This window comes from Tupaia chinensis, unplaced genomic scaffold (genome assembly GCF_000334495.1).
Source record: "Tupaia chinensis unplaced genomic scaffold, TupChi_1.0 Scaffold000089_1, whole genome shotgun sequence".
Classification (NCBI taxonomy): domain Eukaryota; kingdom Metazoa; phylum Chordata; class Mammalia; order Scandentia; family Tupaiidae; genus Tupaia; species Tupaia belangeri.
In genome coordinates this window covers 248,566-274,144 of record NW_006159551.1, presented here as the reverse complement: position 1 = coordinate 274,144, position 25,579 = coordinate 248,566, and the positions used below count along the sequence as shown (strand labels likewise).

The following is a 25,579-nucleotide window of genomic DNA, read 5'->3' as shown; positions in this document are numbered from 1 at the left end:
CTCATAATGTCTAAGCCATACATGACAGACAAGAGGATGCCTCAAAGAACATGCAAATGAATTGTGAGGTATGAGTGGTGACTAAAAGGAGGTAGAGCTAGAGACTGGACCACTGCACCATGTAAAGACGGTGGCATGATTCTGTCCTCCAAAAGGACTCGTGAGTGTGGAGTAGGGATCTGATGTCAGAATCAACCGGTAGACTCCCCTCAGGCCACCCAGGACCAGTCACGCACCAGCAGCGTGCCTGACTGATGCGAGGTGTAGTCTGGGGCCATGGAATGAAGCCAAGGCTCACGCTGAAACTGTGTAACCTTGGCCCCAAGAGTGCCCTAGCCACACAGCACACCCATGCAAGGCCAGAAGGTGGCTGTCCAAGCAGGTGTTGAACGCATGGGAGGACTGGAGCTGTGAAATTCGGCGTCTCCATACAGCTCAATGTTATCCCTCTGGGAGTCTCAACGCCAAGATGGGAAAAAAAAAAATCCTTTAAAATAAGACTGTTATTCTACAACCTAATGATTTTCATCTTTTCTATTTCCCAAGAGGCAAAACGAAATAAAAGTACAGGGGATTAAACCATTTCACCAACAATGATGAGGCATACAGAGAGGGCTGCTCACTCCATTCTGGACAGACGAGCTTTCACATATGAATCCAACTCTGCTAGTCAGGAAGAGAAAATTTCCCTCAGGAGCATTTAGCTTCCTGTTAACGGTGGAGAGGAACACTTGTGTAGGAAGAACTTGAATACAGCAAGCAAAAGCAGAGCTCAGGTATATGCACCCTCCAAATTATATAAATAACAGTATGGGGGCCAGAAGGTGGCATGGTGGTTGAAGAGCTGCACTCCCACATGGTTGACTGCAGTTTGCATCCTGGACTTGGTGGCTTGAAATCATGCCAGGCACATGTACGTGTGTGACCAAAACCCCAGGAGAATGGAGGAGAAGGGACTGTGGTGTGACCATCTCCCCTATGGGGTGATTTCTCACTTTCCCTCTGTCTCTTTCTTCTCTGGCAAATACATGCACCCTATTACTAAAACATTATAAAAAAAAAGAAAGATCCACGAGTGTATTTTTAACTCTACTTTCTGTACACGGTAGGTTAAAGAATTAAAATTGTTGGGAGCAGCAGATGACAGCAATTGTTACGTTGCTGGACTCCCACGTAGTCAACTGCCATTTGAGTCCTGGACCTGGTGACCTAAAACTCATGCCAGGTGCATGTGTAAGCATGCCCAAGATCCCAAGAGGACAATGGAGAAGGGATTGTGTTGGTGTGGCCATCCTCCCCCAGGGGTGATTTCTTGTTTTCCGTCTCTCTCTCTCTCTCCTGCAAGTGCACATGGCCTATAGCAAAAATCTGTCTCAAAAAAAAAAAAAAAAAACCAAAAAAACCAAAGTATAAAGGGCGGTGAAGAGGTAGTGTGATAGTTAAGACACTGGACTCCCACATGGCTAACCACAGTTTGAATCCTGGACTTGGGCAACTTGCTTCCCCCTCCCCATGAGTACGCAAGCCCTATAGCAAATTAAGTAATAATAATAAAAAAAAATTCTTTTTAAAAAATTGTACAAATGTTTTTATCTTTAATGCAAAAAGGATACCTAAGGAAAACAGGCAGATTTAGAGCAATTGCCCTTGCATTTTAGAGCAGCCAGAGACACGGATGGAAAACAGTATTACCTTCTACTGTTTGTGTTGGCCTGGCTCCCATCACTGTATCTTTTACACGGAGTCTCTATGATTAGCTCAGAAGGACTGTAGGCATGGACTGACAATAGGAGCCCACAGAGCTACCCTCGTACTCCCCTGCCAATCATAACGAAAGCTATAGGAAACAAAATAGCTGGAACTGGAAATCAAGTGTCCTTTCTTCTGTTTGTTTTCATTCTCTTGATTGTGCTTTCTTTGTGGAAGCATCTTGCGGTCTTTTTGAATGGCCAAAAAGTTCGTGGGAAGTGTGTATTAAAAAAAAAAAACCTATGCATGGATTTGAATTTGTTTTTGGGGGGGCACCAAAATAAACTCATAGTTTAATTCCATTTTTCCAGAAAGCTTTTGAATTCCCCTGATGTATCTACATCTTAACCACTCAGAGAGCAGGATTTCTGTTACATCTTACAGTTATACTGCAACAAGGTCCTCTCCAAACTCTTAGGATTGTTTTCAAATGTATTAGCCTTTAGAACAAAAATTCCATCTAAGCCAATGAAGAACTTTTTTTTCCTTGAAAATTATACAAAGCCATTTGAGACAACATAGGACACACCAGAGCCTCAGGAATCACTGTATAACCATTGGCAATGCCACCCATTGAGGGGATAACCACATGATGGCAGCTAGTGCAGGTTCTGGCTGTGACCCTGAACCAACCCCAAACCTTCCTTGGCTTCTACCTCCTGAGCTGTTCCAGGAGGAAGGGGCAGACATTCTTAAGTATTCCTCCCACCTAAAACATTAAGTAGTGCTTGCTATATTTTCAGTCAGCTTCATTTTGTATATCTAGAGAGCAAGTTCTCAAAATAACACAACCTGCTAGGACCTAAAACATTTTCAGGCATGGAATGGCCAAACCGTACCTAGTCTATAATCTAATAAATTAACTAACAACCTAGACTCGTACTTCTTCCTATGAGGATTTTAACTGCATTTATTTGAGGATAAGATGATTTTATGGCAATGAGTTATAATTTTGATAACTATAAAAATATTTATTTTACTGTTTTTTAGAGATTTTTTTTTTCAATCAGGCATGTGTGTTCACTGGAGAGACACAGATAGAAAGCAAGAAATCACTTCCTGGGGAGTGGGGCAGATAGTCATGCTGCAATCCATTCTCTCCTTGGGATTTTGGGCATGCATGCACACATGCTCAGCATGAGTTTTAAGCCGCTGGGTCCAGGACTTAAACTGCAGTCGACTACAGGGGAGTCCAAGGACATAACCATTATGCCATCTGCTAGTCCTGATAACTATAAAAACATTTAAGCATATTAATAATCTATGTATGGTCAAGTAAGATAATAGTACATAAAAACTGTATTTAATATCCAAAGCCAAAGATACTGCTTAATAAATTAATGAATTGGAGTTAACAATTTTATTACCTAAGTTTTGCCTTTCTTTTTCTTTCTTTTTTTTTTTTTTTTTTTTTTAGATGTAAAAGGCAAAGCCCTTAATGAACACATGTTAAGGAAGAACACTGAGATTATGGGAACGTCTGAATCGGCCATGTTTTATATTCTCCTTAGTGTCACTGTGTTCAAGTACTGACACTTTTCAATCCAGGTGAGTCTCCCAGGTCAACAAGTGATTAACAATGACCTTCTGTTGTCTCATTTTGAATTTGGAAAGCAATTATTGTTCCCTATTGCTTCTTCATGGTTACTATTAATTTATAATATATGTGTGTGTATATATGTGTATGTGTGTGTGTATTTATATAAAATATTACAATCAATCACTGTACATCATTATAGCATACAGAATTTTTCCATCCAAAATATACTATTGGCTCAATCAGAGACAATACCATCTTAAGTCTTCCCAGTGTTTTGAGACAAGATCAGCAATATTGAACTCACTAGAAAAAAAAACAAAACAAAAAAAACAAAAAAAAAACAAAAAAAAACTCCAAAACTTTACCATTGAATCCTAAATGTCCCCTTGGTTAAGGCTTTATTTATTTATTTATTATTTGGTCATAGGGCACGTGTGCTCTTCTGAGAGACAAAGAGATACAGAGAGAGGGAAAATGAGTAATTATCACACCCCCCCCCACCCTCTGCCCAGGGGATGGGTACATTACAATCTCCTCTCCTCCATTCTCCTCTTAGAATTTGGGCACACATGTACATGCACCTGGCATGACTTTTGAGCCACTGAATTCGGGACTTGAACCATGGTCGGCCATGTGGGAGTCCAGCACCTTAACCACCAGCTATCTGCTGGCCCTGAGGCCACTTCTAACAGCATCATAACTATAATACTTGCACAGTAACTGGATATATGTGCATATAAGATACTGACATACTTCCAATACAGATGAACTTAACACCTTATCTGGGGACAAATTTCTATTATAAATGAAAAAAAAATGCTTTGTCATTCTTAAATAAAGAGAGGCCCAAGACTCCTGTGGTTATTACTACCCCTAGAGCATATGCACAGCGGCCTCCTCCTTCCGCCTCTCCTTCTATCATTTCATGTGTGTCTGTTATAGGCCAGTCCAGAACAGAGCCTGTAAATACCCTTGTTTTCTACTGCCTTCACCATGCATCTCTATGCTACCCCTGGACAGCTTCTAGAATTTTCCTTTGACAGGCCCATCTCTTTCCATGGGCCACCCTGGCAGAAGTTGAATGCAATTCAAGAAATACAAAGGTACAGACGGTTATCAGCACATGAAAGAGAACTTATCTCCAACGCCCATGAATCAGTTCCTTTTCACCTACTCTTAACCTCAGAGGAAAGAAACAAACCGTGAAAGGGCTCGCAAAAATGGCTGCTGGGCCCTAGCCTCCCTTAACCTCTGAAAACCCTTCATCAGGAAAACAGAAAGCATTAAAAACAAAAAACCAAACAAACCCACAAACAAAAAACTGAGCTAAACGAGACACTATCTACCATTTATCCGAACTTCAAATACTGCTATCTACATGGTTCTCTTTACTAACTACATTTAAGAACCAGAAATAAGTTACTGAATTCCAGCCATGACATTTCACCCATATTTTACAGAATAAGTTCCTTAGAACTCAATAGTGAAGTTGGTTTTTAAAAAAACGCATTCAGACTTGATGACTTTATACAACTTCCATCATTACAAAATAATCTCAGCATTAAACACACACACACACACACACACACACACACACACCCCTCCACAAACTCTGCAATAGCTTCTGTATGCTCTGCGTTGAGCCTGCTCTGTGGTTGCCAGTGTCTAACAGTAAACAGCCCCACTGCATTTATTGGCAATTACTGCTGAAGGTCACACATCAGCAGTGAGCCTAAATTCCAGGAAAAAAAGCAGCTCTTATGTAACTGCTGCCTGAATGTTGGCAAGTGCCCAACCCAGCAGTTCACAGCAATGTAAAAAAGTAGGACACCTCCACCCTGGCTTGGACGTCATGAGAACGCCCCCTGAAGGTGAGAGTTAATCATTTTGTTTCTTGCTTTCTCCCCCTCTGAATTTTACCAAGTTCCCAGTGGCATCTTTTGCTTATAGAAGCAGCGCAAGGTGGGAGAAGTTAAAAGTCTCAACATAAGCAAGCTGCAGCTGCCTGGGATGTCAGCCTAGCTTTTCTGCTGCAGTGCAGGAAGACAAAGGTGGCAGCTGACACCAGTGGCTCTGGAGGGTCCCATCAAATGGAATTAAGTCTCAAGCACGTTGAGACGGACGCATTCCCTGAGCTGCAGCACACACTTCTAAACACACCATTCCTTTCCTAAGACCCATATGGGACAACCAGGTTGACAGAGCCCTACGCATCACCTCTGTCAGAAGTCTGAGGACCTTAGCAAATGATTTGCATAGCACTTTGCAGTTTAGAAAAGTGAGTCACACCATCACCGTTGGGCTGCTCACCTATTGTTACCTGATCTACCTATTTGGAAGCCTCAGATTCCACATTCGCAGGAGCCTGTGTATTTCCTCTTTCTAACATTTCTCAGGTTTGATGGCTGCTATTTGATGGCCGTGTATAGTACTGTCTCTCTCCCTGACAGAACTATAAACTTCAGCGTGTCACTTGGTCTATTTAGGGGCATCGCTGTATCCAAACCCCCACCACTATGTCGGAGATGAAGCAGGCACCCCAAAATCAATCATATAAATGAACAACTCTAGCATTGGTCTGTCTGAACTCAAGAATGGGTTAGTTGAGGGACTTTCTGGGGTGATGGAACATTCTGTTTCTTGATTTGAGCAGTGGCTACCCAGGTGCAGACATATGTAACAACCTATCGAGCTCCAAACTTCAGGAGGTGGCGAGGGGCATTGATGGAAACAGCTTCCTTTTCTCCCCACCCCACCCTTGCGAGAAAAGGTAAAATCAGGGCCTAAGGAAGGAGACTCTGCTTCTTTACTTGGAAAAAAAAAAAAACACAAAAAAAACCAAAAAAGAACAAAACAACAACAAAAAAACAGAAACAAAAACTCTCCTTTTCCTGGTTTCAAACCAATCTGTATTCTAGCAGACAGCTGGGAAGGTCCATACCATGCATTTTCTTGCAGGGAATCTATCGCTGTCCTCATCTCACCCCATTTTGTCAGAGCACTGACTGGGGCTTGGGAGGCGTCCTCATGCTTTTTTCAAAATTGTTCGCTTCTCTCTTTTTCTCTAACACTCTCTCTCTATGGCCAGATGGCCTTTTTCATCAAAGGGCAGTGGCCCTTCTCAGCCGGGGGTCACAGGGCCGCCAGACAGGCCTTACACTGACTCAGGGGCCAGTCCTCACCACCTTGAGAATTTGGAACAACCTCCACTTGCAGTTTAGGTGTGAGGCCTTGCCCTAGTCCTCGGCCAGCACGCTCTTGTTAAGCTTCTGCAGAACTCCAGCTGTGGGCTGTGGGTTTGCACCAGCGAACACTGACAGAAGGCTTAGCGGGGGAGAAACCACAGGAGCTGCGGTAGTTTCCAGAACAGCATCAATGATGAAGGCCAATCAGGCATCTGCTCAGAGGGCCAAATCTGACAGCCTGAGGGACTAGGGACAGGGTGCTGGTGTCCCAGAGCTCTGGCGGTTGCCAGGGGTAACCACGCAGAGGGGATCCACTGTTGCTTCCTCAGGGAATTTTCAAAGAATCCGTGTGGCTGCCAGAACATTCTTCTTTTATAAACAGACAGTATTCTATTTCCTAGAGTATAATTATAAACACACCTGCTCCAACTGTGGAATCTTTCCATAAGCAAGCAATAAACTCTCAGCCAGGAGACCCAAGTTCTATCTTGAGCAAGCAAACACATCAACTGATTACTATGGTACAAAACAGTATATTAATAACACTGCAGACGCCCATTAGGGAGGGTTTTTCTTTCTTGACTTGGTTTGTACTTAAGCAAATAGAAACTCAGTCTCAATGTTTCAGAGAAAAAAATGTAAATCAGTGAGGCACTTATAAATCAATGTAGAAACCAGAGTGTCAAAGGGTGCCAACATGCAAATTCAGCATAGGGTATTATTTTTGGCACACAAATAACCCGGAAGAGAGAAAACTAAACAGGAAACAGCAAAAATCACTGTAGTTAAAGCAATTAATTAAGCCATAAACTCCTTTTGTTTTTCTCACTTTCGAGTTATTCTAGAAGGCGCAGCCTCCTCACCTGTTCATGACTGGTTAGTATAGAGAAGACTCTGTGGTTACAGGATTTATGGTAAAACAGTAGGAGCCAAGCCAGCCCCACGCTCGTTCTAGTTTAGCCACTCTCTCTAGCCCTGTGAGACGAGACCAGTCATTAAACCTCTTGGGGCTCCATTCCTGAGACAACCGAACCAAATTCATAACTGTTCATGCTGCTTTCAGTTGAAAGTCGACGATTCAAACGCTCCTTTGGGACATTGGAACCCTTTCTGACTTTGAAACTGTGGTATATTAACCAGTGTGGTTGTCAGAGTAGACAACATATTTCAACCCAGTATGAGGTATTAATAGGTCTACGAAAAGAAGGAACATTTATCTGAGGAAGAACAGAAAAATAATTTAAAAAAGTCAAATAAAAGTCAGCCCATGGGGAGGTGGTTAAGGTGGCTTGGATGTCACATGGCCAACTGCGTGGTTCGAGTCCTGGACACAGCAGCTGGAGCCACACACTGGGCATGTGTTTGTACCTGCCTAAATTCCCAAAAGGAGGGAGAATGGAGGAGAAATATTGAGTTGTAATCATTCCCCACAGGGAAAATATCCTTCCCTCTTGTCTTTGTCTTGCAAGTGCACACACTCTCTGGAATAAATAAATACATTTTTATTCCTGTGTGCTAGATTTGCCAATTAATTAAGCTCTCTCTCAATTGCATAATGAATTCCCCAAATTAATTTTTTTGATACTAATTACCTAGCATGTATCACAGCTACAAATACGGCAAGGAATATTGAAAAGTATGCACAAAAACAGAAAATACTTAAGAGGTCCTCAAACCCCAAACAAAATGATCACTGGTTAGTTGTCAGGAAAATCTGGGGTACGTGAAACTAATTTGATACAAATGTAGAAGCCACTGGATGACATTTCAACTTCTGGAGCTATAGGTAGTTTTCCTAAAGGAGGAGCCATGGATACAGCACCTCCCTAATCCCAGAGGGAGGCTGAGCTATAGCTCAATCCACACTGCAGGTTGAAAAATTTTCTATTACCGCTCATGCTCAATATGAGGGGGTCTTCAAAAGGTCATGGAATCGGTGTATTATGAAAAACTATGCGTGTATTTCAAAGGTCTTCTGCACCAAAATAAATTCAATCTTTGAGTCCATTTTGCACAAGTATCTTGAAGTCTCTTGGTACTTTCCAACACATAGGCCAAGAGAACAGTGGTTTTTTTGTTTTGTTTTGTTTTTAAATATACCAGTTATCTTTTTGTGACCAATGCTTTACAGATAGACAGAAGGGCTGTTTATGTTAGCAAACTTGAGTTTCAGAGACAAGTTCATGGCCAACATCAACCACAGATTCAGTTGAGACTAGACAGTGAATGACTGAAATCTTCTTGCCATTTAGAGAATCTTTATCTAGACGCCGATGGGATCTCTAAGGATGAATGGTAAACAAACTCGTGGGAAACCCCACAGACGAAATCCCACAGACTCCATGGACTCCAAAAGATACACCACACAGAGACAGAGGACGGCCACCGGGTTAACTGGGAGAGTGTTATGGAAACACCACCATGGGACATAAAAAAGAAACAAACAGAAATACAAAGAAATTAAGACCTCAGCATTATCCAACTCATCAATGGAAATTTGCTGGAAAAGAAAAAAGGGGAGGGAGAAAAACAAGGAAAGGTTAGAAAAGGAAAGACAAGCCAGCAGTGTTAGAAACTTTGCATGGGTATCCTCAGGGCCCACTCTTTCACCTTTAATGCACCCTTACATGGTGACCACCTTAACAGGCTCTGGCATTTTGAACACGGCCACACTGCAGGGACATCTGCTCTGATGAGTTTCATTCACATGCCTGGCATCAGGGTGGCTGAACCAAGTGTCAGCCCTGTGCTCACTTGTCGATGGGAAAACTTGAACCCAGCCAGGAGCAGGAACAAATTCCCCAGTGTTTTTTTTTTTTTTTGGAAGACAGCGGGAAAGAATAAACAACTGGAGTAAAATAAACTCCGTTTAGGAGAAAATTTTTTCTTTATACTCATTTTACAATTTGATGGGGGTCAGGTACCCCGCCTATTATTAACGGGCTCCATTAGGACAGGCTTTAACTTGAGAGGGTAATAAGTCAGACATAGCCCAAGCCTGGTACGGCTGAGGATGAAAGGAAACATTTCCCCCTAGAGTGATTAGTGCTGACTCACGTGATATTAGTAGCATGTGATTTATTAGTCTCAAGTCCAAGAAAGAAAGAAAAAAAAAGAAAAAACCCCTAAACCAACACAAGAGATTATCTCAATTACGCTCATTTGAAGACAGATAGGTGATCCTTAACTGATTCTTATTCTATTTTATTGATATCTGGTACAGAATTATTGTGAGAAACAGTGGTAGCTAGATAATGCTATTTTTCTTTTTTTTTTTTTCACCTACAGCAAAGATGCTTTGGTAATTACTGGGTCACTGGAAAAGTCATGACACACGTCCTGACTTTTCTGATGACCCCTAGGAGATGGACGATTTGAATGAAATGAAAATCCTGGTGTGACCTGAGGGCACATACTCTGATAGTAAAACAGCTACTACCAGTCAGAGGGAAAAATGGATATTAAATAAATTTTGAGGTACTTTTTTACACTAATTCTGAACTCTGAATTTCTTTCCAAAGCTCTATGAATAATAATTTAGCAGCGGCTTAATTAAAAAGCATAAAAGAAGGAACCAGCAGATAGCATAATGGCTACGCTGCTAGACTCCCATTAAGTTGATTGTGGTTCAAGTCCCGGACCTGGTGTCTTAAACTCATACCGGGCGCGTGTGCGTGCATGCCCAAGATCCCGAGAGGAGAATGGAGGAGAAGGGATTGCAGCGTGGCCATCCTCCCTGGTGAGTGATTTCTCACTTTCTGTCTCTTTCTGTCTCTCTGGCAAACACATGCGCCCTATAGCAAAAACCTCTCAAAACAAAACAAAGTAAACTACAGAGTTATAGAGTAGGCACTACCTAAAATGACTATGTTGTTTTCAAGCAGAGTCTAGGGACTTGAAGATTTTCTATGAGTTATTGAGAGACTGAGATTAATAGAGGGTTATATTATTTATTTATTCTTTTGGTAAACACATACTTGGCTTAATCTGTAGATTAAAAGCAAAGTTTAGTAGGCATTATACACACAGTGCTGGTCAAGTCCTAATAGAATGATAAAGTCTATTAACTTTAAATTCATGAGATAGAAGGACACTAGAAGCTTCAAATAAAAATGAATTTTACTATTTTGGTGACAATTTAAAATATTTCTTTATTTTATACTTGCCACTTTCTGAAAAGAATATGCATTGCTGGTCCTCTGCATTTTAGAATCATAACAGGTAAAAATATTTTTTTAATGAGGAGTCTTAGAAAGTCCATGGAAAATGTGTACTATGAAAAACACTACGCATGATTTCAATACTGCTTTTTTGGGGAGCATATTTTAATTTTTTTGAAACTTTTTTTTTTTTGCTGTAGGGTGTGTACTCTCGCCAGAGGGACAGAGAGAGAGAGAGAGAGAGAATTCACTCCCCAGGGGGCTGGCCATGCTGCAACCGCTTTTCCTCCATTTTCCTCTCAGGATTTTGGGCATGCATGCACACACATGCGCCTGGTTTGAGTTTAAGTCGCCAGGTCCAGAACTTGAACTGTGGTCAACTATGTGAGAGTCCAGTGATGTAACCATTATGCCATCTGCTGGTCCCTCAATACTGTTTTTTTACACGAAAATGAACTTGTATTTTAATTCCATTTTCCACAAGCCTTCTGAAGTCCTCTCATATTTCTAAATGTGACCATCTTCTTTCACTAGTCCCTACCTTCTATCCAGCTCAACAGTTTTCACATACTTCTTGGAGGACCAAGCACTCACTCCTCATTAACCTAACTGCTTTGTCAAATGGGATCTGATCAAAACTACGGGTTTAAGGTTACCTGCGACAGCCATGATTCATAAAGTCATTTGGCATCGGCTGTGAAATTTCCAGTCGAGTGAGAAGTCAGCAAGATAGTTAAGTTCTGCTGCTTTTAGGACTCTTAGGGCCTCTGCCCCATGTGGTCCACATGACAGCATACCAGAATGGAAATGTCAGTGTTGAACTTGTAGGTGGGCTTCAAGGCACTCAGTGTTGTGGATCCATTTACCGTAAGGAAGAGCTGGGACTCTGGGATCAGTCTGAGACTGAATTCATGGCTTCCTTGTTGTCAGCTGTGTGACCCTAGGCAAGTTCCTGAACCTCTCTGCACCAGTGTTTTCTCCCTCGTGAATAACATAGCGAATGACAACAGGAATTTCTGTCTGTGAGGCTCATCTGAGATAAGGTAGGAGAACTGGTTAGCAACAGCAGCTGTCACATAACAAGAGGCTGGCCAATAAATGTTATCAGGGTTCCTGAAGACATGGTCTAGAAACCAGTGTGTACATACATGACATTTAGACAGTACAAGTCAGACTCCCAGTGAGTCTGTTATGTTTTAGTCTACTCGGTAATATGGGTGGCAGCTCTTCATGGTCTTTCTTTCTCAGGCAAGTAGACCAATACAAGCATGCCAATATTTCTGATCAGGATAATAAAGAATGGGTCCAACTCTCTTTTTTGTCTGGGACCTTGACTAAGTCCTCTAGTTGAATGAAGAAGCAGAGATGAGCCAAAGCACCTACATTTCATCATTTTTGAGGATCACCGCTTAGGAAAAAAGACAAGAAAACTTGTCCACACAACGGGCACCCCTGGGGGTTGGCTGGGAAGGACACTCCTGGGATTTGGGGAGCCTGGAATCTAGTCCTGACTTGTCTTAGTCTTTCTACGGGGCTTTAGGGCTGTCACAGTATTCTCAGTCACAGTGACTTTGTGTGCAAAGGGAGACTGGATAAGATATTGCTGGAGGCTCCTTCAGATCTGAGTCTATGGCCATGAAGACCCAAGAGAGGGCAGGGAGGCAGAATGATCCTGGCATCCCCAGGAAGGCGTTAATCATGGGACAAGTTCCACAAGAGAGGCAACTGATAGGAAAATTGAGATTGGAAAAGGGAAACGGCCTCCACTTTCGCCCTGGTGCCTTTGGCACCTGGGCCAAAGAATACCTCATTTATTTTATCAACTAAAGCCAAATAGATTGCCTTGGAAAGGTTAGTTCTTTGGCTCTGGGTTACGTCCACCCTTGAGAAAGCTGCCCTGCCTTGTGCGTCATGCTCCTTTAGTCAAATGGGGACAGCCAGGAATGATCAAAAGCATCTTCAGAAAGCCTCAGTGAATCAGAGTTCATGCCAACTACCAGATCAGTAAAAATACTTCGGTGTTCCTCTTTCTCCTCCTTTCTCCCCTTCTTTCTCCCCCTTCTTTAAAGGTCAAAAAATTCATGGAAAATATATATCATGAAAAAAAATTATACACATGAATTTCAATTCTTTTCTTGCATTAAAATAAACTCGTAAGTTGCATTTTTCTACAAACTTTTCTGAATTCCCCTCATATGAATGGTAAGCTGTACTTTCCAACAGCCAAAGCATCAGGCCAAAGCAGGGTCAGAAACTGCTGGCTACTGTGGGTTTCTGGAATGTCCTCATTGTTTTCATGTCATTTCCCAAATCTGCCTTCATGTTCATGAAGGGGGATGACAGCCCCCCACCAGACTAGAAAGAAATACCATCTCTCCTTCAAGCCTGTTTGGGTGTGACTGACTTTCTTCGCCAGCTGAAAGGAGATTTGAGCGAGGGTCCGAGAACCTCATCTAAACCTGATTATTTATTCTTTCAGAGTGATCTCCATCTAGTGTCCTCTGCACCGCAGGCTCTGTCACTCTCTATGAGCTTTAAACCAGGTAAAATTACATTTCGGATGCAGAATCTACCTCCCTGCATGACGAGTGAGGGAAGGCAATGGGGCAGGACCCCTTGCCTGTGGCTCCAAAGACCCTGTCGTACTATATGGCAAGTAACTGAGGCTCAGTGAGCTGTTAACACCACTACTTCCTAGTTATAAAAACAAAGCTAAGGGGAAATGCATGTCTAATCACTTATTGTAACCTTCACCTGAGCAGACACCACAGTTTACTTTCAACACCTCAGAGAAAAGAAACAGATATTTTACTGAGAGACCCTCTGGGCTCCATGTAAGTTAAGTCTTATGCCCCAGAGACAAGTCGGCTGGTTCAGGCTTATCTGGTCTTGGGTTGTGAGGAAAGCTATGATGCATTTTTGTATAGAAAAATATGTCACAACTTTCCTGAAACCTAACAGATTTGATTTTCTTATGGAGAGTGAATTTCTAAAACTAGAGTATTTTTAAACCATCTCTGAAAGCACACTTTTTAAAAAACGCACATCTTGTGAAATAAACAGTCATTGCGTATTTGTCTCTGTGTATTTGCTGACATCAGCCTTTCCCTTTTATTCTCTTTTTTTCTTAGAGTAAAACCTGCCTACATGTCCATACAGGTGTCTGCATGACCAAACCACCTCTCCACTTCCCACCTGTGCCAGGGTTCTTTGCGTCTATCAATTATATTTATAATCTCCTTTCGAGCAGATTTCCCCCATGCCATTCCTACTGAGTTACAGAAACCTATTTATTTTTCGATTAGGCAACATTGATTCACCTTTTAATTTATACATTTAAAAAAAATGTAGAGATATTGAAAAAGCTTTGTGACTTGGGGACAGTGAAGGAATGCACCTAGCAATAAAGACTGTATACTTCTCTATTTGCTTTTTTTCTCACATCAGAACTCTCTCACTGGTTAAGTTGCTCTAGGATTAATGAGGGATCTTCACGTGAGAGAGCGACATTTCTCAAGACTTTTTTTCTTATGAGGATCTGACTGTCACTATCATTTGGAGAAGGCAAGCTATGATTGAATTAGTGGGTCTTTGTCCCAGAGCTTAAAGCAAGCTTTCGGTAAGTCAATGATATCAGTGTGTTTATCTGCCCAGAAATTGTTGCTGAAAGTAGCTAGCATACAATTAGTAAACGTTAGTACCTCCAAGTAAAAACTGGGGAGATTTAAACTCATAACCACGATTCTTTTTACATGGGGCAGAAAGGGCAAGGGGATTGTTTCTGTCCCACCCTGACCAACCGCAGAGATGACAGGGATGGTCTAGCACGTCGCAGCTCATCCCATATGCTAAGAAGCATCAGGCCATGGCGATTGGCCCTTTCATAATCTTAATCAGAAACGGTGACGTATCTGCCTGCCTCAGTTCCAGTTAGAAGTGCAGGGAGTTTCTTGATGCAGTGGAAGGATTGAGTAACATCTCATCACAAAGAAACAAGTAACTTCCCAGGTACGCTTGGCCAGAACCCGAAAGTCAGGGATGCACGCTGGGAAGCACCAGAGGCACTCACTTCTCCCTGGAAATCTAAACTGATGAACTTCTTGTGATTATTCCTTCCTTGTCGTTAGCTTATGTGGCAAGAGACAACTAAGTCTATTTAATTATTGAAGCAAACAGTCCTGTGACTCAGCTACCGTTAGGGGTAGGATAAACAGCTTTGAAAAGAAGTTAACCCCTGGGCTGGCCAGCACTGCCTGAATGAAGGTGGATCTCTAACCTCCCCTCCTTCAATATAAGAGTAAGACATGATTTCAACAGGAAAATAAAAGCAGTACCTTTTCTCCATACCCTCTATCTTTGGTCATCATTTCTCTGAGGGTCTGGAGGACTTTAATGCAGAGTTTCTCCTCGTTTTCCTCTAGTAGCTGTTTCGTATGCTTTATTAACCTGAATGGGGATGGGGGAAGAATCACAGATCATGACCCCAAAACTATCTTTAAATTAAAGACACATCACAAGCAATTTCTGGTAACTAGGCAGTTAGTGAACAAATGTTTATTAAAGGCTCTCAGCTCAAACAGACTTCAGGGCATTTGCTGCATTGGATGGGCCTGATAGCAACTGTGTCTCAACAGCGACACCTGCTGGTCAGCCCCAATAAACAGGCTCCTTGGCCAGAGTAGGCCACACATGATGGGGACAAAGGGCCACTCAAGCCTGCTCACTTATAAAGTGTGGCCATTTATCTATGAAGGATTGCTGGTAAATAATAATAATAATAATAACAACAACAACAACATACTGTCTATATGTGTCAATGCAAAAAATTCTTGAGGCTGATGATTAGGGTGAACACAAGGGTTCCTTATCCACAGTTCCATTCTTAGAGAGGTCCAGAAAAGTAAGAAATACACAGGCAGAGACCACTCTCAAGCTGAGCAAATAATTCACCTAAGGGTGAAGATCAATAGAGATTTCTACACATGGAACACTGGTTTCTTTTAGATTATGCCCCAAAGTAGAAACTAAGAAACTATAGAATTCTTAGGAGAAGAGTGTGAAGTCATGGTAGATCTAGAAGTTTTGAAAACTGATGGGTCATGATATTTTTGGTCCATCCCACAAGACATGGCGGACGCTCTGTACACACTAGCTGAGTGAAGACAAATGAGTGGGCATGCAGCTAAAATGTGAAATCCTCACAAAACAAAACAAAACAAAACAAAAAACCCAAAGCCCATAACAGTGCAAGGAGGATTGAATCGACAAACTTACTTCGGGAAGGTCAGAACAGGGCTCTAGCATAAGACCTTGCATTCATCAAAGATAAAAGCCAGGCCAACATCTCCTTCTTGGGGAACAGATATTCTGTTTGGTCATCAGGGCTCCAGCAACTGACCACCCCAGAGACAGAGGCTGCTTACTTGCAAATGAAACCACCACTTTCACATTTCCTTCTGGCATCTGTGTTCTCTGGGAAAAGCAGCTCAGGTCTGTGGAGAACATCCACCAGCACGGATAACTCTGCCTGCACCAGGGGCCGCAGCCGGTCTTCCAGGGCCGAGACGATGTCCTGGAACAGAAGCACAGCCTTGGTCAACAGCTCTCAGGAGGCTGATGAGAGAAGTGTGAGAACATGGATTTCTGACACACAGGCTAGGCTAGGTGAGAGTAACTTCAGCATTGTCTGCTCTTTATCTCGAATTAGTAGACACTGCTCAATGGTTACCTGAAGCATTAGCCTCTGATGCAGAAAATAAAGTAAAAATACGTCAACATTCCCACCACCCCTTCTTTTGAGATGGCCTTATGCTACTCACGGAATCATTCCATATATTAAAGATACGATGCAAAAATACATTTAACAACATGGAAAGATGTCTACAATGAGTATAAAATGGTCACACAATAATATGGACTTTAAGATCCTATTTTTATAAACATTGAACTCTAAAGGCTATGCACCAAACATTATTAAAACTTCAGTACTGATAATCTCTGGGGAGTGGGATTATAGGTGTTTCTAATTGTCTCTTATATAGCCATACTTATCAGTGTTGTCTGATTATTTTCAATGAGCATGAATTATTCACACAATAAAAAGTCATATAAACATGAGAACACAAATGAATGAACATGCTGTATTAACATGCTAAATACATGTACCCTGATAGCATGATGGTCTTCAAATGCAAAACACATAGCTGTAGGAAAGGAAAACAGAGAGAAGTTGAAAGAGCAGCAAAACTAACACAACAAACACCATTTAAAGGCAAATGATAGGGAACAGATGAGAAATTATCTTCAAAAGATGCTGAGGCCTGCTCTATGGCTTGATGACTTAGACCTTGACTCAAGGTATCGAGTCTGAGGTGCAGAACACAGCACAGTGATAACACAGCAGGGCTTGGTGGACTGAAGACATCTACATTGGAAAAGCCATTTAAATTGCATTCATTTCAACTGCAGATCCAACAGGGGTCAACAATGAATGAACTGATCTTCTATCCAAAAACTAAAACTAAACCATGGGAAGAGAATTTTATCTTTTAATTTAACAAAATTTGGGTGACAACTGTAATCACTCAGTAATGTTCAGGATGCGTAAAGAATGCATGAATGCATCAAATGATTCCGTTAGGACAATTTTCTCTGGAAGACCGTAAGATAGTATGCTGTAACATCCCTTAGTTCATAGTGACTTTCAGGATAGTCAGTCATTTTTGTAAAATCCTCTCAGGGTCTCATCAATTTCCAACAGTTTTCCCCCTTGTAAGTATTCAGTTTCCCCCTCTTCAGTAGCTACTGATCCTAACTCTGACCAGTCTTTGTCTACAACATTTGCATGGCAAATCTGTCTACAGCACTGAAGTAGTTTCTTCACATCTTATTCATATATTTTATGAAATTCTGCATCTTTTGCAAAATTTCAACTTTACACTGCAATTGACTGCACTGTATTGCCAAATGTATATCATTCGGCAATCAGGGAAGAGACCAACAAAGGTAGCAAAGCGATGGGTAGGGACAGAGGCTAGTGTTAAGTGAGGTGGATGCCTAAATGGGGATTAATTATAGAAGTGATCCATTTGTGAGTCAACGTGCTGCTATCATGGCAACTGCTGCGGGACAGGCAATCTCCTAATAACAGGAACTCAGAGAGTAAAGAACTGGATAAAGAGGAGCCCGTGAAAGCCATCGGCCAAGTCTTTATACCAAGCACCACCTACTAATGTATTTTCTTTCATTCCCCAAGAATATGCATTATAAACTTAGGAACAGGAGAAACTGATGTGTTTCACTGTAGATGATTTACTTAGTTTGAGCAGGCAAGAAAATACTGTGTGTTCACAGAGTTAAGAGTCTGTAATACCCCTGCCCTTTCTAAAAGCATAGTAGGGTGAGGAATCACTCCACTAGGAATCAAACTACCTTTGAGAATGAATTATGTCACAATAAAGGCTGATTCTTACCCCTTGTAGTCCTGCCTGCCTTACCAGCTCCACTGGCTCCAGAAAAATCATTTTCCTTTTGTCTTTAAGTGTGTGTGTGTGTGTGTGTGTGTGTGTGTTTTATGTATAATGGTCATTACATATTGCTTCCCACCTTTTCACTTTAAGTCCTGCTGTTCCTTCTGATCTTGGTTTAAGGGTTGCTTCCTCAGCAAAGCCTTCCTGAACCCCCACCACTAACTACAGGCAAAGCCAGGCTCCTCGCCAGAGTCTTACAAGCACTACTCACTTCTCTGTAGCATGTGTCCCTCTGGCCATTTTATCTATGTGATTAGCTAATTAATATCTGTCTCTCCACCCCAAACTTGAGGCCCTAGGAAGGCAAAGATCATTTCTTGCTTTGCTTGCCAGTGTATACCCAGTGCCTAACGTGGGGCTGGTGAATGAATCACTGAACTTTTTTGTCTTTAAGGGAAGTATGTGACCTCAAGGAGACTCAAAATAATAATAGCAATGAGTGTTATAATAAAAGTTCTTCAACTGAGAGCTTGCTACAGGCCAGGAATTGTTCTCTGTATTATGTTTTCCAGAGATGGCCATCACAATCTATTCACATGTTCTTCTTAGAATGTGATGACGACATTCCTCCCACCAAATGGTGGTCTGCATTCTTTTCCCTAAAAACTAGGTGGACTATTGATACTGCCTTGACCAACAGAGTACAACTGAAGTGATTCTACACAACTTCTAACACTAGGTCATAAAGGCAACACAGCTTTTATTCATCCCTCTACAGATGTTCATACTGGAACCTAGGCACCATGTTGTGAGGAAGCCCAGGCCACGCAAGAAGGCTTCCTGTAGAAATTTCAGTTAACAACTCCAGCTGAACTCATAGCTGACAACCAGCATCAATGACCAAACGTGTATAAACAAAGTTTCAAAATGAGTCCAATGACAGCCACCAACTAACTGTAACCTATGAGAGACCCCAAGCAAACAATACCATTCTAGCCGGGTCAACCTCCAGAACAATAAAAGAGAACAGGTATTTGCGATTTGTTTTACAAGATAAAGCTAATTAGAACATTTTACCAACTCTCTTAACCTTCACATCAACTTCATTAGGTAGTGTTACCCTATTTTACAAACTAGGAAACTGAGGTACAGAGAACATAAACAACTGGCCCAAGGTTATACTATTTCTAAGCAGTGGAGCCAAGATTTGAACCCAGGCACTAGCCTGAGACCACGTTCTTAACACTGTGCTGTGTTTATCCAAAGGATTTGTGACTCTCAAACTGTGGTACAGGTACTACCTGTAGACATTGTTTGAAGTGCTAACTTAAAAAACAAAAACAAACAAACAAACAAAAACGATGTTCAGATCTTTAAGTGTTTAACAACCATCTAATATGTCTTCTTTCCTCTTTAGAAAAGGAGAGCAGATCTCCTGGTAGATACTAAGCAAAAGAAGAATGCAATCGAGCTAGAATTGAGTGATACTTTTATTTTTATCTGGCTCATTCTGATATAAAACTCTTCTCTCAAGTATCATTACATTCATTTACCTGCTCATTCAAGAGGATAAATATTGCAGAGTGATGCAAAAAATGGAACTGACAAAATCTTATATATTTTTTTTTTTTACGTTTATCTACCGATTTTTTTTCCATGAGAGAAACAGAGAGAGATGGACAGAAACATACCCTCCACAAGTTTCTGTGCCATCATCCATCCCCAGTCCCAACTGGCCTAGCATGCCTAGGGAGGTCCCAGGACATGAATCTAGAACCTTTTCCATGTAGGTTCAGTTTTATCACTACAGTACCACTTCTTGGCCCATTTTGTCCTTATTCTAAACATCTTCTGGTAATTCTTAAATATTTATTCCTAATAAGAGTAAAGCCCCGACTGGTCAGAAAGAAACCCATAGCTCTACGGATGACCTTTGAACACCATGATTTGTCAGGAACTTTTCCTAAGTAGCTTCACACTCCCGCTCCTACATTGTCTACAACCTCTGACTGTTCGCTCACCACACTCACAGCTCACTGTGGCCTAGCCACAGGCCTGAGGAGCACTACTGTGTGTGGGAACCTCCTTAGGCCAGAGTAAGCACCACTTCTCTCAGCACCAGACATTACCTGCAGTCTCTCAATGATATTCCGGTAGTCTCTGGAAGCTGCCAGAACAGAGTCTCTTCGTGCTGCATTGCGAGCTGACAACCGCCAGTTCATGGCTGTCTTCTGCACAATGTTGTGGGACTTCAGAAAGAGGTTGTTGACTTGGCTGTCCAGGTCCACAGGAATGGCAATGGCCCGGCTCTTGGCTGCACAGGAGAAAGACATCTCTGAACTCACAGCATTTGTGGAAGATGTCCTAAAGATGGACTTAACCCCCATGAACTGGCAGATTCTCCCAGGCCTGTGATGTGCCCACTTGCATGGTGTTAGGTGTGAAGACTGAGAAGATCAACTCAACATTATCATCTTTGAGATTAGGGCTTCCCAATGTGAATTTTGGGGATGGTAGTTCTGAGGAATGTAAAAATGCTTTGAAATCATCAAGTTTGGGCAAATCAGAGTTGAAGTTCTGTGGGGTTTCCTCAGTGAATGAGTACTCTGGGTCACTGACACACTCATGTGTTTTAAACTATCAAGACAGGAAACTTCTTCAGCCAATGACCTGGTTTTCTAACAACTGTCTCTCAAGTTTGTTTCCTATATGACAATCTACATAATGTTGACTTAAGCCAAACATAACACAACGGGTAGCATTTACAATGACATAAACCAATCTTTCTCTAGAGGATCTTCTCTCCCCCTGTTTAAAAAGGATGGGGCCAGCAAGTGGCGTGGTGGTTAAGGTGCTGGACACTCCCACATGGCTGACCAGGGTTCAAGTCCTGGACCTGGTGGCTTGCTTTCTCACTTTCCCTCTCTCTCTATGTGTCTGCGTCTCTCTGGTCAAATTAGAATGAATGAATGAATAAATAAAATTATTAAAAAAAAAAAAAAGGATGACTCCAGTCAAATCACGAGGAAAACATCAGTCAAACCACAATGGGGATATTCTGCAGAACACCTGACCAGTACTTGTCAAACCCGTCGAGTTCATAAGAAACAAGAAAAGACTGTGAAACTGTCATAGACCAGAAGCGTCTGGAGGGACAGGCCAAGCAATGGGGCACCCTGGAATAGACCCCTACAACAGAAAAAGATGCCAGTGAAAAAAACAGTTAAAACTCAAATCAAGACTGGAGTTTAGGTGACAGTAATGTGTCAATGTCAGTGTCTTCATTTTTTGTTTTGTTTTAAGGTTTTCTTCCTTTCATGAACAAGAGAAACAGAGAAGTGCATCCCTAGCAAGTTTTCACCCCACATGGCACTCCAGCTTCAGCCAGCCCCAGGTTGCGGTCATGCACACCTTGGTGTGTTCAGGGACATCTCTAAATACAAACTCGAAATCCTCCCCAGTGGTCAGCCTTGCAAGAGCACTGTCTTACCATCAGGTCACAGTTTCTTTCCTTTCTTCTTTTTTCTAATTAAAAACAATTTTTTTTAAAGGTTTTTGCCATAGGCACATGTGCTTTTTTGAGAGAGAGTCAGAGAGAGGGAACATGAGAAATCACCTCCTGGGAGGATGGCCATGCCACAACCCCTTCTCCTCCAGTCTTCTCCAAGATCTTGGGCACACATGCACAAACAGAATGATTTTCAAGCTGCCAGGTCCAGGACCTGAACTTTGGGTAAGACACGTGGGAGTCCAGTGCCTTAACCACCACGCCACCTGCTGGTCACAGTTTCTTAATTTTTGATAAATGTGTCCTGGAAATATAAGATGCTGACAAATGTGGAAATGCGGTGAGAGCACTAAGGAACTCTCTGCACTAGTGTTGCAAATTTCCTATCAATATAAAATGATTCCAAAACCAAAGCTTTATTTTAGAGAGGAATATTAAAACTAACAATCCTTTTTTTCTATATGGGAATAACCAGAAAACAAGACAATTATTTCCTGTCTTCGATGTTTCCAAATGCTAGAAGCAAAGAAACTATTCTAGTGCTTGGGTCTCACTGTGTAAACAACGCTGACATCCTGAAAGTGGAACCTGAGAATTTTAAATCATTAAAATCCTAATGAAAATAAATAGCTAAACAAATATACAATTTAAGGAAAAGACCCATCAGCTAGCCAACAACCTCCTAATAGCTTAATATGGAAAGTGGAAAATTTGGGGGGAAAATACAAATAATATAAAAAACTAAAAAGTGTGATAGATGCTCAGGACACACTGATCTCAGCTAGATATTCTGGGATATAAATAGCTTAAATATCCCATTTCAAGCTAAAGAGCTAAACCAGTGGACTCTGGATGAGGTGTTAGTCAGAAGGTGATTCCCCAAGGGGCAAAGAGGTGAGATGCCCGAGTTAGCGGAGCCTGCTGTTTTCATGCCCTCATCATCTCACTAACAACTCTCCATGGCTATTTTACCATGGCCAAAACAACCACGAGGTTTCTCTCTCTAAAGAGTTTTTATTGATCTAGTCCAGTCAGCAGCTTACTCAGCTCTTCACCAACAACTAACTTCGGTGGCAAGGGCTCACTCATGCATTTCCTTTGATCTTACCAAACACCTTCTTTATGACACAAGATCACATATGCAGAAAGTAGAGAGTTATCTGGGATTCCCTCTTGGGACCCTGTTTGAGATGTCACATCATTAACCTGAGTGTATATACTTACAAAAGCCTCATCTCTTACTGTTAAATACTGCCACAAAAATAATAAAATCACATCAATGCCTACAGATATTGGGCAAGAGCTACTGAAATCAGGCTAGAAGTTCTGGTGAACACAATCCATACTCGCTGGACAGCCAGTACACAGTGCTAAGAACCACACCTGTTTTATCTTCTGGAAACTGTCTATGGGGATCTAAACCACGACAGGGAGGAAACTGTCTTCTGAACCTTAGGGAGCTCACCTATTGAAATAGCATTTTCAGGGAAGCAGGAAATGGGTAAACAAACTGTGATACAGTCAGGTTAAAGAGACAAATAATTTCCATAACTTCCTTCCAAAGGTGCCTGTGAGAGGTGACACCTAGAGGGAACTGAAGAAAGACTGGTGAACTACTTATTGTTAAGAACCAAAGGGAACAGGGGATCCCTTCTGAGAAAGGATGTTCCAAGACTTGCTGGGTGATTTGCAGGAAATTAAAAACATAATAATAAATAAACAAATAAATAAATAAATAAATAAATAAAACCTTCCATATGGTCAGGTACATTTGCTAGATTAAACCAATTAGTTTCTGAATGAGGGACTTCCCAGGGCCCTGAATAAACTTGTGTGCTCTGTGACTTCCTGAGAGTTGTCCAACATGAACCTGTGGGATCTCGTTTTTCAAGGCCTAACTTACTTTTGCACTCACTGACTTTAATTTTGAGAGATATTGACTTGGTAGATTAAAAAGGGGTGGAAAGGAGCCAACAGGTGGTATAGTAGTTAAGGCGCTGGATTCCTATGTGGTCAACCATGGTTGGAGTCTCAGACTCAGTGGCTTGAAACTCACACTGGGTGCGTATGCATATGTGCCCCAAATCCCAAGAGGTGAATGGACGAGAAGAAATTGCAGCTGTCCCCCATGGTGAACAATTTCTTGCCTTTTGTCTCTCTCTCTCTCTGGTAAGCACATGCACACTAAAGCAAAAACGTCTTTTAAAAAAAGAAGAAGAAGAAGAAGAAGAAGAGAAGGGCCAGCCAATGGTGTGGCGGGTAGCTGGGGGGATCCAACACGGGCGGGGACCTGGACTCAGCAGCTTGAGAAACATGCCAGGGATGTGCACCTGCATGACTCAAATCTCAGCAGGAGGGAAAAATGAAGGAGAAGGGATTGCAGTCTGACCATTCCCCATCGGGGTCTCTTCTCACTTACCGAACCCTCTTCTCTGGCAAATATATGTGCCCTCTGACAAAATAAGAAAGAGAAGGGAAGAGGTCGAAGAAGCAAAAAGACGTTGGTTCCAGGTTTGGCTTTGTAACTTCCTGTCCATGTAACCTTAGAGGAGGTGTAACGAGTGCTCAATAAGGGTAGTCTTTACCATTTTTAGGCAATTCGTTGTCATCAAGTTAAACCCAAACTGACTTGACAGCTTACCTACATCAGAGAGCACCCGAATACAGCCCTCCACGGAGGCTTTTTGGCTCGGCATCAGCCAGTTGCAGTGGTAAACCCTGAACACACCTTGCAGCAGCTGCACAAAGACGGGCTGGCGGGTCTGCAAAACAGGAAGGTCGAGAGATGCAATATGAACAGAGGACTTGGCTTTGTAGATCGCGGAGGGTCTGATCAGAAGTACACGTAGCCTTAAACCATGGGTGAATGGAGACGTGGTCAAGAGTTAGCGAGAAGGGGTGCCTGGATGGGAGTGGATTCCAGAAGTCACATCGCCAAGGGAGAGAAACTCAGAAGCATTTTAAGGCACCTAACTAGCTGACCCAAGAAGGAATAGCAGAGTCAAAGTCTGAATACTAACATACTTGTCCAGTTACCAACTAGCTGTATATCTTTAGGCAAATTACTTCACCCCTGAGCCTTAGCTTCACTCAAAATTTGAGGGGACTTCAAAACGTCTGTGGAAAAATGCAATCAAAATATGAGTTTACTTTGGTGCAAAACATTTTTGAAACCCATGCATACATTTTCATAATATGTATTTCCATGGATTTTTTTAAAGACCTCTTATATACAATTAATGAATGGAGGCAGATTAACACCAGCATTCTTTCTAGACATTATATTCTATGAGTAGAATCCACATTCTTAATCAGTAAAAAACAATTAAGCGTATCTTGGCTAGAACATTGCTTTTTTATTTTTGGCACTATCGTCAATGATAGAAAGATAAGAGTTCTAAGGATTACTCTATAAATAGTCATTTAGTATAGTTGAGTACTTAGAAGTTAACTACATGGGAGGATTTGTTCCTTTCTATGAAGGTAAACATTTGTAAAAGAACTCTTAATCAATTTGATTCTTTCTGATGTATTTAAAAAAAAACAAACTGTAATTCTGGTCTCCATCCAAAGGCTAGCTTTGGATCTTCCAGGTAAAGGTAACTGTGTATGGGGAATTACCCCACTGGTCTTTGGTGGGGTTAATACAGCAAGTAAAGAAGTATGAAAAACCCTAAAGAGGTTCTGAGATGAATGAAAAACAATGCTGTAGGGGAAAAGGAAGTCTATTACAAAAAGAAAATAATAAAACAAAGCAATAAAAAATGCAGACTCTCTTTTTAAAAATTCTTTTCTTTTTATACATTCAATCACTATACATAATTTAGCTTGTAGAGAGAATCTGCCCAACATGAAATATATCTCAGACCAGTCCAGTTGAGAATATTATACACATTTACATCAACAAGTAATAAACCATTTCTGTGCCCCACAAAGGTCTTACTTCTCTATTTTTCTCCCTAATTTCC

The 25,579-nt window shown here is 41.6% G+C and overlaps 1 protein-coding gene across 11 annotated transcripts in view; it reads right to left on the bottom strand.

Moving 5' to 3' along the window:
- The window catches only part of ITPR1 (inositol 1,4,5-trisphosphate receptor type 1), a 404,888-nt gene that overhangs the window by 148,496 nt on the left and 230,813 nt on the right, over positions 1-25,579 (bottom strand). For 6 of the 11 annotated variants that reach the window (XM_014585765.2, XM_027769774.1, XM_014585767.2 and 3 more), the window contains 5 exons: positions 24,253-24,373; positions 20,233-20,417; positions 16,058-16,206; positions 14,969-15,080; positions 8,942-8,974 (listed from right to left, as the gene is read on the bottom strand). In XM_014585765.2, coding sequence (XP_014441251.1) covers positions 8,942-8,974; positions 14,969-15,080; positions 16,058-16,206; positions 20,233-20,417; positions 24,253-24,373 — 600 coding nt within the window. The remainder of the gene's footprint in view (positions 1-8,941; positions 8,975-14,968; positions 15,081-16,057; positions 16,207-20,232; positions 20,418-24,252; positions 24,374-25,579) is intronic. The other 5 variants (XM_014585768.2, XM_027769775.1, XM_014585770.2 and 2 more) reach the window with 1 other exon arrangement.